This window comes from Cloeon dipterum, chromosome X (genome assembly GCF_949628265.1).
Source record: "Cloeon dipterum chromosome X, ieCloDipt1.1, whole genome shotgun sequence".
Lineage (NCBI taxonomy): Eukaryota > Metazoa > Arthropoda > Insecta > Ephemeroptera > Baetidae > Cloeon > Cloeon dipterum.
In genome coordinates, this window is record NC_088790.1 from 13,027,077 (window position 1) to 13,041,543 (window position 14,467).

The following is a 14,467-nucleotide window of genomic DNA, read 5'->3' on the forward strand; positions in this document are numbered from 1 at the left end:
ACATACAACATGCAAATAGCCACTTCTGCATTGATCATGAAACCAAAATGATTTGTTTCAGGAACAGCGGACGATGGGCAGGTGCGAAATGGCGGAGGCAATCGCGGCAGCAGCAACGGCAACAACAACCCCGGTCGGCAGGTTTGCGTGTGCATCGAGCACCCTCCGGCGACGGTGCGCGTCGGTCAGAACAGCAGCCGGCCGATCCACGACCTGAGCGGCAACGGCACGTCCAATAGCCGCTCAGGCCGCCACCTGCACCACTCGAGTAGGCGTTGTCGTTTCGCCGGGCGGAACAACAACGGCGGCACGATCAACAACGGCCGGCGCGATGGCCGCCGCGATCCCGACTACTGGCGTAACCGCAACAAGTTGCTCTTCGAGATTAACGAACGCAAAGAGGGCAGCAGCGCTGGCGGCGGTAGCAGCGGGGAGGCCTCCAAAGGGTCCAAGGAAGAGATAGAGTTTAAGGAAGTCCCGGCTCGGATACCGACCGCCAGCAGGAAGGAAACGCTAGAGACGTCGATCGACGTATGACGTCGATATTAGTTAGTGGCCCTGCAACCTTTTGTCTCTCCAACCGACGATGCTTTAAAAATAAATTACTGATTCAAAATGATGTTACAAAGACGTCGCCGATTTTTTGAGTGTTTACGTGTCTGTTTTATGGATAATTGTTGTGTTGATCAAGGTTTCAATATTGCATGCAGGAAAAAAGGTAAATTTTTTCGGTAATAATTAGAGATCTAGAAAAAATGTCAAGTGCAGCGTACGTAACCGTATGTGCCGGGTCCAGAATTTTATATGCATAAATGACTGTACAAAAGGCGGGTTATTGGCTTGAACAATAATTTCAGATAAAATATTTTAAAAAGAAGATGAATGAAGACCTAATGAAGATGTTCCTACACAAGGGAATTATTACTATTTTAAACAGTGGTTGGGTAGTTCAAGAATTTAGAACAAGATGTTGATTACAGCAAGATTGTTCGTTTCACTTTCCATCTGTTAATATGAGTAATACAAAATATTGGTATACACGTAAAATGAGAAAATATCATGAATTTTTTTTATTTTTTAATTATATTATCAACAGACGCATCGAATGTTGGAATTTCTCCTCACATTTAGGGCATTTTTCAGATTTTACCTGGGCAGTATTTTATGATTTTGTAAAATTTATAGGGTGCATTGCGATCGTGACAATTTATAGATATTTATAAACATAAAAATAATTTTACAAATTCATGATATTTTCTCATTTTTGTGTATGCCAATGTTTATTGCTCGAATTAACAATACCTTGTTACATTGTTTTACCTTCTGGACCTCTAGTTGAAATTCAGGATGAAAGTTTGAAGAGCGTACAGGGAGCCTTCCTGAAACTCGCAATTCAGCGATCGTGAGCGCCACTCGTTCCGAGAAACCAATTCTCATTCCGCAAATTAAATTAGTTGTATGTATTAGAAAGAAATTAAGTCGTCTAATTTATTTCGCTTTATAATAATGCTTGAATTCAGTGAAAACGTTTGCTTTTAATATATTGATTGTTGGGACATGCGTGAGGGCAGAAGCACGTTTATATCTACGCCACTGTATATTGTTTCGAGTTAATTTAAGATTACTTTAAAACTAATTTACGAAGGGCTTTTTAACACATTTGTTTTTATCACCTTTTGGATTTAACAAAAAATACAACTGGCGTTTCAAAAATTTAATCTTTGCACGCGTAACATTACAAATTTGAGGGGCATAAACTTTTCCTTTTCCATTTCAAAGGTATAATGCGATCCTGCAAAGCTGTGTGCGGATTTTCGCACCCATTCTATTTTTCGGAGTATGTATATGTACTTCTTTCGCTATTTTAACGTGCTGGTGATATTCACAGCTGTGCATAAGAGATAACGCGTGGAACATTTGTCAGAATTTTATGTGCGGAGCTGGCGAAAACGCTTAAAAATATAGCAGGCAGACGACCATCTCTGTCACACACTCACAACAGAGGAGAGAATATTCAGCTGTTGAGTGCATGCAGACGGCGGAATTGATGTCAAAAAGTATAAAAAACATTTCTGCGTAAGAGATGAAAGCGAACTGATTCACGCAAGCTCAATCTCGATGCTTTTTAAGTCCTGAATCGACTAAGTCTACATGTGTGTGTTGAAATCAAAAAGATTAGTTTGCTCAAGTTGATTGCCAATATAAGAATTGTTTGAAGGTTTGCTGATCGATGAGCAAGTATTTGATCTCTTTGTTGTTTCCATGTACTCTTTTAACTGATGCGTGGAAGGTTGAGATCGCTGTTGTGTTCAAAGCACGAAAGTTTAACTGTAAACGACTGAACCAATGAATATTTAATTTAAGAAATAAATACGTGAGTGAATATACAGCGAAAATGAACAGAAATCAGATTCTTAAAATGATAAAATTGAAAATATTGAATGCGATTATAGGTCAATATGAAGAGCATTTTAAAAACAGTTAATTTCTAGATGCAACAGCAAAAACTGAATGAAAAATATTCATGAAATGTTTTTATCTGAGAAAAATAGAAAATGTTTAAAATTTGCTCATAATAGGTGTCAGTCTGTGAAATCTTCCATTTCGTTAAATAGTGTTGCCTGTGAAGGTGAGACTGGCGCTTGAAATTTTGACGTAGCAGGGAAATAAAAGATGTTCATTTAATAAATGGAAAACGTGACATTCAAACAGACCATGTGTGGCGTGTACGAGGAGAGATATAAACTAATTCAAATCGAAGCTCCAAAGGTATATTGTTGAACTGAGACAGGGTAATAAAACATCTAAAAATGCTTCTGTATGAAACGCTTTTCATTTATTTTCGTGATCCCCTCAATTTTGTAAGAATAGTGTAACAGCAGGGAGTATAAGATCTTTTTATAATTTAAACACATTTGAATATGTTTGTTTTCTTAAAAATAATATATACACATGAATTTAAATCACAACAACTGTTTCAATCTTTTTCCTGTCACTTGACAACAACAAAATATTTCAAAGCATAGATTGAACTCGGCAAAAAAATTATACAGAGGTAAATCAAATAAATGACAGAACGTGCAAAAAGCTACTTGTGATTGCACAGGAAACACCAATTTGTTTGCCCCGCGGGCGCAATCAGTGTGAAAGCGACTTTTTTTCAATGCTCGCAGCAAATTAATGAAGCCCAACACATGCTGCAAATACCATTACGGTTATTATTTGCTCGTTATTTACGTTCATAAATATAGGCTGGATCCACACAAACGAGTTGCAACCTAATCAGGCCGTTTTAAACATGATCTATAATGAAGGATGGTTTCATTTTACGCGCGTTGGCAGCTATCATTTTTGGGTTCTATAAAAATTGAACAAAAGAAAAATTGAGTGATAATTTTTCTCAAGCAAAATTTTCCTCAAAGTCCCTTTTAGTGCTCTTGAAAAAGCTTTCACAACCAAGATGCTGAAATTCAAGAGAAGGTTGTAATTGTTCATGAACATAATAATTATAATCAATATTGAAATATAGGCTTCAGGTTTGACTGAAATGATGCGCGGGTTGTCTATATTCCAACCATTCTAACTTATCAACAGCAGAGGAACAAAACAGTTCGTCCGCAAGAATAACACTGATTTTTGCTTTCAATCTGTTTCAATCGATTTTATTTCTTACAGATCTAGACTGAATCGTTTATTCATACAGAAAGCCACTGCCCAATTTTCTTGATGAAAAACTTTATAAATATCAAGTTTGATAACGAAATGGCACAAATACAATCAACGCAACTCATCGATTTCAACTGGAATAGTTTGAACCCCTTGTGTGCAGCTGTATTAATTTAAATGTACCAACAGTTCAAACACTCTGTTTGTTTTATTCTGGGGCATGAGATGATGTGGATGAGAAAACTTTTCAACAATTTCTATGCCAATATAATCTTTGGCCAAAACCACGCATGGAATTGAATAAATGCGTATGGCCATCTCATGCACGTAAAAGAAGTTCGCGTCAGAGGCTATCAATGACCCTTTTCTCATTGCCGACTGATTAGATAGAAAGCCAGCCAGTGAGGGGAGAGGGGAGTTAGAGGCCCCGTCGAGGAATTCCAGCGCGTCAGGCGATGTGTCCCAATATCATCGGCACTCTCAATGCTAATCTCGAGTGGTCAACCGAACGCCGACGCAAAATTTGGTGGTGTGACGCAATTATTGTTGTAATTATTCCAAAGCGAATGAACAAGTCGCTAATGTGGGAGTATATTGATCTCTTTCATACATCTTTCCCTTTTTTCAAATTTGTAGTTCCACACTTTATCGAGATTTTGTTTATATATCCAGCAGAATGTGCGTTTAAGCAAATTGTAATTTTCGCCTTCCATTGATGAGGATAGAAGGACTAAAAATTATTTAGCTAAGAAGGTTTATTGCCTTGAGAGTGCACAGATGCAAATTTTGCAATAAAAAGGCTCAAGAAAATGTTTAATCTATAAACAGCAGATTGTATTGATTATCTTTCGGACTGAAGAGTGAAGTCAACATGCTTGAAAAACTGACAGCTCATTGGTGGAAATACGAGCAGGAAAACAAAATTGAAATATCTTTTTAAAGTTTGCTATGAAACAGTGTGAGTAAATTTGTGGTTTTAAAGCAATAAATTTCTTTGAAAATATAGCACTTAGTGTTGAAAACAGTACTAATATTTGCTCAGTAACTATTCTCTGTGTGGATTAAATTTAAAGCCAGGATGGCAGCGCAATTTTACTAACTTTTAACAATTAATTCAACTTTTTGGATTTATAAATCACTTTCGATCTTACTTTAAAATAAAATTTGCGTTAATATGAATTATTATAACCAAGAGACATGATCTCTGCAGGTAGCAAATGGTTGGTCTATTTAAATTCGTGTTAATTGATTACATTAAATCAATTTCAAGCTACTTTGAATTGCTGTCTTACTATTTAAGTTGAATAATTGTATAATTTTTGGATTAAATAAACAAATCTATTGCATCTAGGTTGAAATGATTATATTATTATAAATAATGACATATTATATTTTGAGCTATCAAACCAGACTCCCTTCAACCAGGTATTTCACAAAAGTAAAGATCGAAGTATCAATTTAAAGCTGAGTCATTTGCAGCGAAAACTCTAACGCGATTATTTGCAATATTGCATGAAGTACTTTTGATTCATTACTCAAAAAGAATCAAATCAAGACCCAGCAACGAGCGGCTCTTTTCAATCAGCACTAATATCGCTAATCTGTCGTGTTATTGAATTCGAACGGGCACGGCATAATTGTTATTGATAGATTTGGCCTCGATAAGGAAAGTAACGAGTACTTTATAACTGATTGGGGAAAACAACACGAGACTGATTCTGCTTGAGAGGCATCACGGTGTCGCCCACGTCACTACGCTACCAAATAATCTTACACATGTAGCAGTAACGTGCAACTGCAAATTGCAACATTAAATGTTATAATATCACGAATGCATTACGTCAGAACATGTGTAGTTATAGAGCTATGTTCTCATGTAAAAAGTACCGCTGGTTATTTTTATGATTGATTATTTTAAGAAGTCAAATATTTACTATAGGATACAAAATCTGTTTCCATCCTCTTCGTCGACACTGGATGTGATAAATGGATGAGAATGGAGTCAGCTGATGAAGGAGTATGTTTTATAAAATATTAATAAAAACAAATTTTATGTATTTATTTACAGTGATCCTGAGGTCACAATTTTTTTGACAGTGCCATTCCCTACTGCACTGAAGAAGGGAATGGACCGACAAGGCTTAACCTTGGTCCGACCTCTAAAAATAATAAATTCCGGAAACCAGATGCCATGCATGTATAAAAATCAAAGCGTTAGATAAAGAGAAAGGGTAACTTGCAAAGAGATCAATAACTGAGGCAGTAGAGCTCTGATTGGAAACATTGATTGACAGTTCCCTTTTCCGACTATTGTTTTACTTTCCCTATAATTCTATTTGTAGATGTAATTTGAATTTGTCCATTAGCAAGAAACATCAAGATAACTGTGTTGCAAGCCATTAAATATTTCGCAGTCCCATCTTCGGCTAAAAGCAAAACAAGATCCCATTTACTCCCATGCTTGCTAGTGTACGTAATATTTTATACAGTATTCATGCCCCTGTCTGTTGTACACCGTTGGTATTTCTTTAAAAAATAAATAAAAATTTAATCTAAAGCAAAGTAGATCAGAAGAACCGAAGATTTATTTTATAACAAGTTTTTCAATCCAGAAATTTCACTCTGATAGAGTTTACCAAGTTGATAAAAATTGCTCTGCTGCCACTGGCTGACCCTTCAAAGCACATTTCAGCAACAGGTCAACTTGTGTCTGCTTGTAATGTGCCATTTTCATTGAGTTCAATAAAAAATAATGATAGATAGCTTATTTAACACCAACGGATTAATTTTTTACAGACAGGAAATATCTACTAAACACATCATCAAAATTTACACATTCTTTGAAGTGATTTGACACGTCTAAATGAAAACTTTTAGAACTTTTATTGGTACAAATGAGAAAATAGTATCCATGGAAAGAGTATCATATTACTACATGTAGCTCAATCTTTGCAATTTTTCCATTATTTTGTTATTTTACATTTCTGGAGTAAGATAAAAGGGACAAAAGTTATAGGACTGAATTGATTAATTTTTTATCCTCCTGCTCAGTACTTCCCATGGGCTATAAGCTCACCGGATCCCAGGTCCCGATAACACCGCCAAGCGCAGAACATGGAACAAGTGGCCCGAGTGGCCGCAGAGCAGAAGCTTAGGCCCAATGTGGCCATATTTTTGCTTCCTTGCACCGAGGTCTTTTATTGAAACGCCAGAAATTTCCCCCTAAAGCAAATGGAAAAACAGCACGTGGCGAGTCGGCGCCGGTGCGCCTACCAACCCGTTGAGCTATTATTTGTACCTTTCGAGTCGCTTGGCAGCCAGTATTAGATCTCCGAACTACTAAAATATCTCCCATTACTTTGACACTCTTGAGAATGTCTTTACAATGCGAGCCAACGCGCTGGTTCTAATTCATGTTAGAGAACAATGTTCATAGTCTGTTGCACAAGCCAGAGAATATTTTGATTTTAAATCGATTACAAAAAGGTCTGTTCAAACAAGATGAGGCCAAATAGCCATGTGGAGCAATTGGCGAAGTTACTAAATTTAAAAAAATGAATGAAGTACTAACGGAAGACCTTGACAAAATATTACATATTAATTTTTTATCTATATTTTAATTTGTGACACATATCGAATATACTGCGCTCCGATTAATTAGCAGCTTTAAAATATTTTGGCCAAGGCTGCTGATAATTTTTAGCAGATCACGAAAACTTATGAAAATTATCTCGCAGATTTAGACAGATTTCCATCCATCATAGCTGACATGGAAAATTATGAAGATGGAGGCAGTATAACTTTGAAGCATATTAGGGATTTAAAAGAAAAAAATGTCCCTTGCACCGTCAAGGTTTACCCAATGCAATTCAATTTCAGTTTTATTTCTCCATACAAATCAATTATAAATTAAAATTAGAACAATAAATATTACATTAACATTTGGGAGAAATAATGCCTTTTTTAATCTAATGCTTTTAATATTAGCGAACAACTCGCTGCTGATCAACTTGTCAGCATATAAGTCCTATTCCACTCAAACGGACTCTTCACTTATTTAATGAAATTATCGGTTCTCTATCAAGCAAAAATATTGCATCAAAGTGAAATTTCCAGACGATTTATATCAATAGCATAAATAATTAGGTCGTACCATAATTGCCTTAATCAAAATGATCAAAATCAATAGTAATCAGGCAAATAGACTGAAGTACATTATTATTTTCTTTATGAAAATCAGATTTACTCACTGGACTTCAATTTGATTGACACGTTATCAGATTAATTGACAGTATCGTGAACCATATCGAATCCTTTGGGCAATAATCAAATTAATTTTTAGGGGAAGGTAATTTCACACTTGACATCATTCACCACGGAATTGTTCAGTTAGCTAGTTGGCCATTTCTTCATGCTCTGCGACACCGCAATCAAAAATTGTTTGTGAGAGGTAAAGGTGAGATAATTTCAAGGTTGATTAAGAGCCCGTAGCGCTTTAAATGTAAACATTTCTTTATATGCTCGTACCAACGTAAAATTAATGAGAGTATTAGGTCACTAATAATTAGCAATTCAAACTAACATATTTGTTCTATTATTATCTATCGACCTTTAAGGCAATGACTTGAAGTCCACAGAGCATTATAAATTAATTAAAAGTCAGGCAGATTAAAAATCAATCAACATATTCGACATGTGTCCATCATGAAAATAGGATTTTACGCGAATCCTAGATTATAATGTGATTCTAATGACGTGCGCTAATCTGACGGTCGTGCATTCTAAAAGTGACGATTGTTAACACCTAATCAGCCGGACTGGTTTCAGGTGTGAACATATGTTATCAAATTCTAGAGAGAGGTGTCAGCTTTTGATCATCGCCGAAGCTATAAAAGGAAAACAGTCCACGTTATATTCCAGATCGAGAACAGAGAAGTCTAGAGCAGTTCTCGAGTCCTGTTCCAAAAAGAGGCCGAAATGAGAGGTAGCGCAGTGAAATTGTTCTTAACGTGACGATCAGTATGACACCCTCTTTATCTACAGGCCTCAAGGTGGTGTTCTTGTGTGTCCTGCTGGTGACAGCAGTTTCCTGCCAGGGTGGAGGCGGTGGCGGAGGAGGTAGTGGAGGAGGTGGCGGTGGAGGTGGTGGAGGCGGCGGAGGTGGAGGCGGTAACTACATAGATTTATTTACACTCTCAAAATTATATATTTTCAAAGATAATTTCTTCAAATTAAATTATTATTAGAACGAAAAGATTTGATTTATTAATTTGCAGGCGGCGGTGGGGGAGGCGGAGGCGGCGGAGGCGGTGGCGGTGGAGGAGGTGAGTAAAATATTTTAGATTGAAAATGGTAAAAATATTGCCTGAAATGATTGATAGCGAATTATTTGAGTACAAATACAAACTTTTTGCTTTATTAGTTTGAATTTGCAAGTGTGAGGAATTGTAATATTGCGAAACATTAGTTTAATATCAAAAATGCTATTTTCAAGATGTAGCACGTTAAACTATATAAAATAGAAATCTTTGGAAAGTTAAATTAATATGCTCTGGGATAAACAGGAGGCGGTGGAGGAGGTGGAGGCGGCGGCGGCGGAGGAGGTGGAGGCGGCGGCGGAGGTAATTTATATAAATGCATAATAGTTTATATAAATTACATATTAAATGATAATCTACTCCACCTTCAATTGACCTTGAACATTTTGATGTGATTAGATTTGAGCTTATCCCTGAATCCAATTTCCAGGTGGTGGAGAAGTAACGGATCCTCCGTGCAACTGCGTTACAACAACCACTCCTGCACCGTAAGACTTGCTTTGTTGAGATATTAACGAACAAAAATTCGGCTAAAAAAATCGCAAACAATAAATTACAGTTGCCTCACGACGACAGTTTGCCCGACAACTGCCCCTCCTTGTCCAACACCTACTACAACTACACCAACAACCACAACAACTAGGTATCCAAAGAGACACGTGAAACGAAACCATGAGTCAATAGTCACAATTATACATTTATAGGACAGAAAAAACATTGTAATTCGTCACTGCTAGCAATAGTTTTGAAACTACTTGCCTATTAATAACAAAAGATATACTCTTACTGACAAATAATCAAGCCCTTCCTTTCAGAACTACAACCACCACTACGCCGACAACTACTACCACCAGGTATACATGCGGTCAAAAAAAAAACATAATTTAATCAAGGCTTTTTTTCGGTGCTCTAATCATATCTTTCACTTAAATTAAAATCAAATTAAAAATATAATATTTTATACATTTTTTTGTTTACTCATGATGTACAAGAGGTAGAACACATAACATCTTAAAAGTTTTTAATGATACTATTCACACCAGAGCAAATTTTTGGTTCGATTTAAAAACACATTTCAAGTAAAATACTCTCACAAACATTGAGTTTGAAATCTTAAATAATTTCCAACATTTACCTACTTGTTAAATTTTCTTCAAAACTTTACAAAATTTTCAACTGCACAAATTTCCAAAATAACTTCCTTAATTTCAGAACAACAACAACGCCAACAACAACTACAACAACACCAACAACTACCACAACTCGTACGACAACTACCACGAGAACAACTACCACTACCACTACACCTACAACAACTACAACTAGGTAGATTTTCAACGCATGTGAAGGCGACGAGCATGATTGAAATTCATGATATAATTTGTCGCCTTCAAATACACACATATAACTACACTTTTCACACTCAATCACTCTAATTACACATTTCTACAGTGCAACAACTAAATCCACATTACCAAATTATTATTATTATGGATTAATTTTTACTCTATGAGACTCTCAGATTCTCTTTTTCTTACCCAAGTTTGAAACAAACTGAGGGAGAAAAATGTTTCTGTCTCGAGAGCCATTTACAAAACAACTGCAAGCACTACCACAACGCCGTAAATAGTTTAAATCAACTCAGATGAAAACATAAATCACAAAAACATTGCTTAATGTTGCTAAATTTCAAAATATTTTCCTGTCTAAAAAGTTTCATATTGACAAAATTACATAAAAATTACTGCTACTACAATTCCAAACTATGCATGTCCAATATATCTGAACTTGCAAAATTACAAATTTACGGCATTTTTTCCTAATTTGTTTGAAAAAAAATTTTAATTGGACAAAGCACACACTAATAACACAATCCACGAACACTTTGACAGAACAACTACAACACCAACTACAACAACTACAACGCCGACCACAACAACTACAACCCCAACCACAACAACCACTCCAACCACAACCACAACCACCCCAACCACAACCACCCCAACCACAACTACCACCCCAACCACAACTACCACCCCAACCACAACTACCACCCCAACCACAACGACTACCACAGCCACAACTACCACCCCAACCACAACCACCCCAACCACAACTACTACCACAACCACAACTACCACCCCAACCACAACCACCACCCCAACCACAACAACTACACCAACAACAACCACTACACCGTAGGTTTCCTTTTATACATCACGAAGACAGGTTAAGATTCATAACTTCACGAGAAAGTTTCTTGATTTTTCTTTCTCTATTGCCAAACAATTATTATTATGGTACAAAATCGAGGGGGATATATTCAGAGAGATTTTATTTTTCTCTTAAACATTACCTATATTAAATGTTTAACAAACACATTTTACACCTCTATAAAAAGCTCGACAACGTACGTCATTACAAATATATTATTTGTATATGGCAGTATCTTAAAATTATTTGGGGACGTTTAGAAAAATTGGCTGCTTCCATCATCGTGATTTATTTATTTTTTCCTTTTTTGTTGATGATGTAGTCATGCAGACAATTTCAATTTAACATTAAGACTGTAAAATACACTTATTCAAAAACTATTTTACAGAACAACCACTACCACAACCCCGACCACAACAACCACAACACCAACCACAACAACCACAACACCGTAAATATTTTAAAACTATTTTTGTTTAATAATTGCGAAATACACATGATTCAAAAATGCTCTATCGAGCGTCAAAGTGACTAAATTATTAAAATCTTGCACAAAACCAACAGTGCAGGTATCAAAACTAAAATTTCTACACTTCTAGGACGACAACAACAACAACTCCAACCACGACGACAACAACTCCTACCACGACAACCACAACACCGTAAATACATTACCATTACACATACAAACACATATTTTAAACCAACAAAAAAAAGGTTTCAAATTAATCCGAATTCAGGGATCAAGTTTGCGTCGGTGGAACCTTTATTATTAGCACATGATGACCTTAACTTTAATACAATATTTTTTTTTAGGTTTGTATGAGGAGCAATTTAAGGTTACATCATGGCTTAAATCAGTACTTTTTTATATTACGTTTTCACACTTTAGTCAAAAATTATATTTAGAGATCTGAAAATTAGCCGTAAATCAACGCGAAATGTCTATCAACTAGACTTTGAACAAATGATTAGGAGGACTTTGAACCAGTGCACACCTGATATCTTATGATAAAATCAAATCGGTTCTAGAGAAGAATTCAATCTATTTTGCCATCACGAGGGAAACATGTTTTCAAATTTATACCATCAAAGAGCAAAATTTCCGACATCTTGTAAAATTCCCTTGATTTGAAGAGTTTGAAAATACGCTAACTTCCTAATCTGATCTACCTCATCTTGAAATTTAGCTATTTAAATGTTCTAATTGGCCTCTAGTAGTGAGCTATCTTGCATATTAATTTTTATCATTAATTCTGCATGGAAACTCAATTTTTTAGGCTATTTAAATTTATAAGTACCATTATTTGGACACATTTAAAAAAGAGATAAATAACATGAGGTTTGGAGAGGACTGCGAATGCTTGCAAATAATTAAACAAATTGTCTTCTATAGACAAAATAAAAATATTAAATAATCGATTTTTACAACAGGACTACCACAACTACCACACCGACAACGACCACCCCGACAACAACGACCGAGGGTGACCCACCGACCGATCCTGATCCATTCTGCCCAAGGATGGTCCTTGAGAAGTGCGGCCAGGCCGAGACGGTGACCTACTTCAACAAGTTGTTGCTGCCCTATCCAGGTGACTGCTCGCGCTTCTGCCGCTGTGTGTCCCAGATGGCGACGCAACACGCGTGTCCCAAGGGTCTGCACTTCAACGCCGACATCCAGGCGTGCGACCTGCCCAACCTGGCCAGGTGCTCCGCGACAGGCACCATGTCCAGGTACCAGTGATCAACAAGAAGATGTAATCTTTTACGTAACTGTAAGCCTGTTTGCTGTAAGTAGTTTTACTAAACGTGCATGATGTTAATTTGTAAGACGTGAAGTGTTATTTATTGAATAAAGAATAAGGCTAAAATTGGCTCATTTTTAACTCAAACAACCCTTGCTGTTTTTTCACAGCATAAAACTAACCGCATTATATTTATTAGTCAGAAAACTTGCCCCACCAAAAAAATAAAAAAATGGCGGATATATAAAAAAATAATCATCTGCATTACTCAGAATCATTCAGAGGTGTGAATAATTTTTCTCGCATTGATAAAAAATCTGTTCATCTTGTTCAATTCCAAACTAAAGTTTCAAGAACAATAAAAAATACGCAGATTCAAATTCGCGTATCAGCTAACAAAGTAGACTTTTTTGTCTTGTACGATAAAAACGCTCATACATGACATTTAATCTAATCTTCCTATGAGGCACTTGAAGGTGATTCTTATTTTGAATTCTTTTTGGCATTGAGGGACGGCGCGTGCTGTGATTGTCATTGTATGAGTGACAGGCACAAGCTTTTAAAATAGATTTCAATGAAATCCATCTCCACACCTCAGAAATTATCTTGCGAAACTCTGGCTGCGTAGTAGAGGGCGTTGTCGTCACAATGCAGGGTACAACAGGTAATATTATACCGACGGTGTGATGATTTCCTACTCATTTTTAACAGATTTCATCAGATAAGAATATCGGTTGCACTTCAATTGACGAGCACATATAAGTGTTTAAGTTGTTCAGATTTTAATTAGGTTGTTTTTAAGGTCAGAAAAATGTTAAGTGGGGCGCAATATGAATTTTTGTTTGTGGTGGGGATTCCAGGAAATGCACTCAGCGTTTGAATGACTTTATTTCACAATTTTCAATAATCACCAGACTAGATCTCTATATTAAAAAGATTCTATTTTAGGCAAGCCTGAGCGATTATCAAAAATTGTCAGTGAAACAATAGACATGACATGCATAATATGACAAAGATTGTAAGATAAACAGGTTTTTAATGACATTTATTAGAAGTGACAAAATAGTCATCAAGGGGAATAAATATTGGGTTTCTTTCTGATTGTGAATAAGAGGGATTAAAAAAACCACTGGTCTTTTAGACCAAATTACGTATTTTTATCGATTGGGAATCCCTTAAAACATTATATCATTTAAAACTTAATAAAATGATAAAAAAATCGCATTTTTTGGTTAAATTTTTTGCACTTCTTTGCTATTCAATTGATCTTTCATTACAGCTTAAAATTGCATGATTCAATCATGCTAAATAGATAAATATCTCATAGATTGGAAAGCTATCAGAAATATACTGAGTTCGGTAGACTAAATTTGATGACCTACTTTACTTTAAATAAAGTAATATATATACCCAATGCCATTTTTGTTCCACTTTTGATTGACTTCTTACAGGTGTTTATTTATTTTTAATAATGATCGTTATCAGATCCTGTAATGGAATTAGACGGAAATTTTGGAAATT

General features: G+C 35.9%; 2 protein-coding genes and 1 long non-coding RNA gene across 7 annotated transcripts in view; all 3 read left to right on the top strand.

Moving 5' to 3' along the window:
* The window catches only part of LOC135946653 (tachykinin-like peptides receptor 86C), a 50,927-nt gene extending 48,118 nt beyond the window's left edge, over nucleotides 1-2,809 (top strand). Inside the window, exon 10 of one of the 2 annotated variants that reach the window (XM_065494956.1) lies at nucleotides 62-2,809. In XM_065494956.1, the coding sequence (XP_065351028.1) occupies nucleotides 62-537 (476 nt within the window). In that variant the 3' untranslated portion in view covers nucleotides 538-2,809. The remainder of the gene's footprint in view (nucleotides 1-61) is intronic. The other variant, XM_065494957.1, reaches the window with a different exon arrangement.
* Nucleotides 2,810-7,997: 5,188 nt separating this feature from the next.
* Nucleotides 7,998-8,794, top strand: LOC135946913 (uncharacterized). Of its 4 annotated transcripts, none has more exons than XR_010575553.1 (3): nucleotides 7,998-8,116; nucleotides 8,521-8,650; nucleotides 8,710-8,794. It is a non-coding gene; the product is annotated as an uncharacterized LOC135946913 (long non-coding RNA). The 4 variants fall into 4 exon arrangements; XR_010575552.1 differs by having other exon boundaries at nucleotides 7,999-8,122; XR_010575554.1 differs by having other exon boundaries at nucleotides 8,042-8,116; nucleotides 8,494-8,650.
* Nucleotides 8,795-9,146: 352 nt separating this feature from the next.
* LOC135945303 (salivary glue protein Sgs-3-like) lies at nucleotides 9,147-13,072 on the top strand. Its single transcript, XM_065492906.1, has 10 exons — nucleotides 9,147-9,165; nucleotides 9,231-9,287; nucleotides 9,415-9,472; nucleotides 9,544-9,627; nucleotides 9,800-9,838; nucleotides 10,197-10,310; nucleotides 10,877-11,182; nucleotides 11,587-11,649; nucleotides 11,798-11,860; nucleotides 12,633-13,072. The coding sequence occupies exons 1-10, from the start codon at nucleotides 9,147-9,149 to the stop codon at nucleotides 12,943-12,945; spliced, it is 1,116 nt and encodes a 371-aa protein (XP_065348978.1). The 3' UTR covers nucleotides 12,946-13,072.
* The last annotated feature ends 1,395 nt before the right edge of the window (nucleotides 13,073-14,467 follow it).

Excerpts from the sequence above, each read along its gene's own strand:
- LOC135945303 (XM_065492906.1), top strand. Across the intron at positions 11,183-11,586 it reads CCAACAACAACCACTACACC|AACAACCACTACCACAACCC; the intron begins GTAGGTTTCCTT and ends ACTATTTTACAG. Across the intron at positions 11,861-12,632 it reads ACCACGACAACCACAACACC|GACTACCACAACTACCACAC; the intron begins GTAAATACATTA and ends TTTTTACAACAG.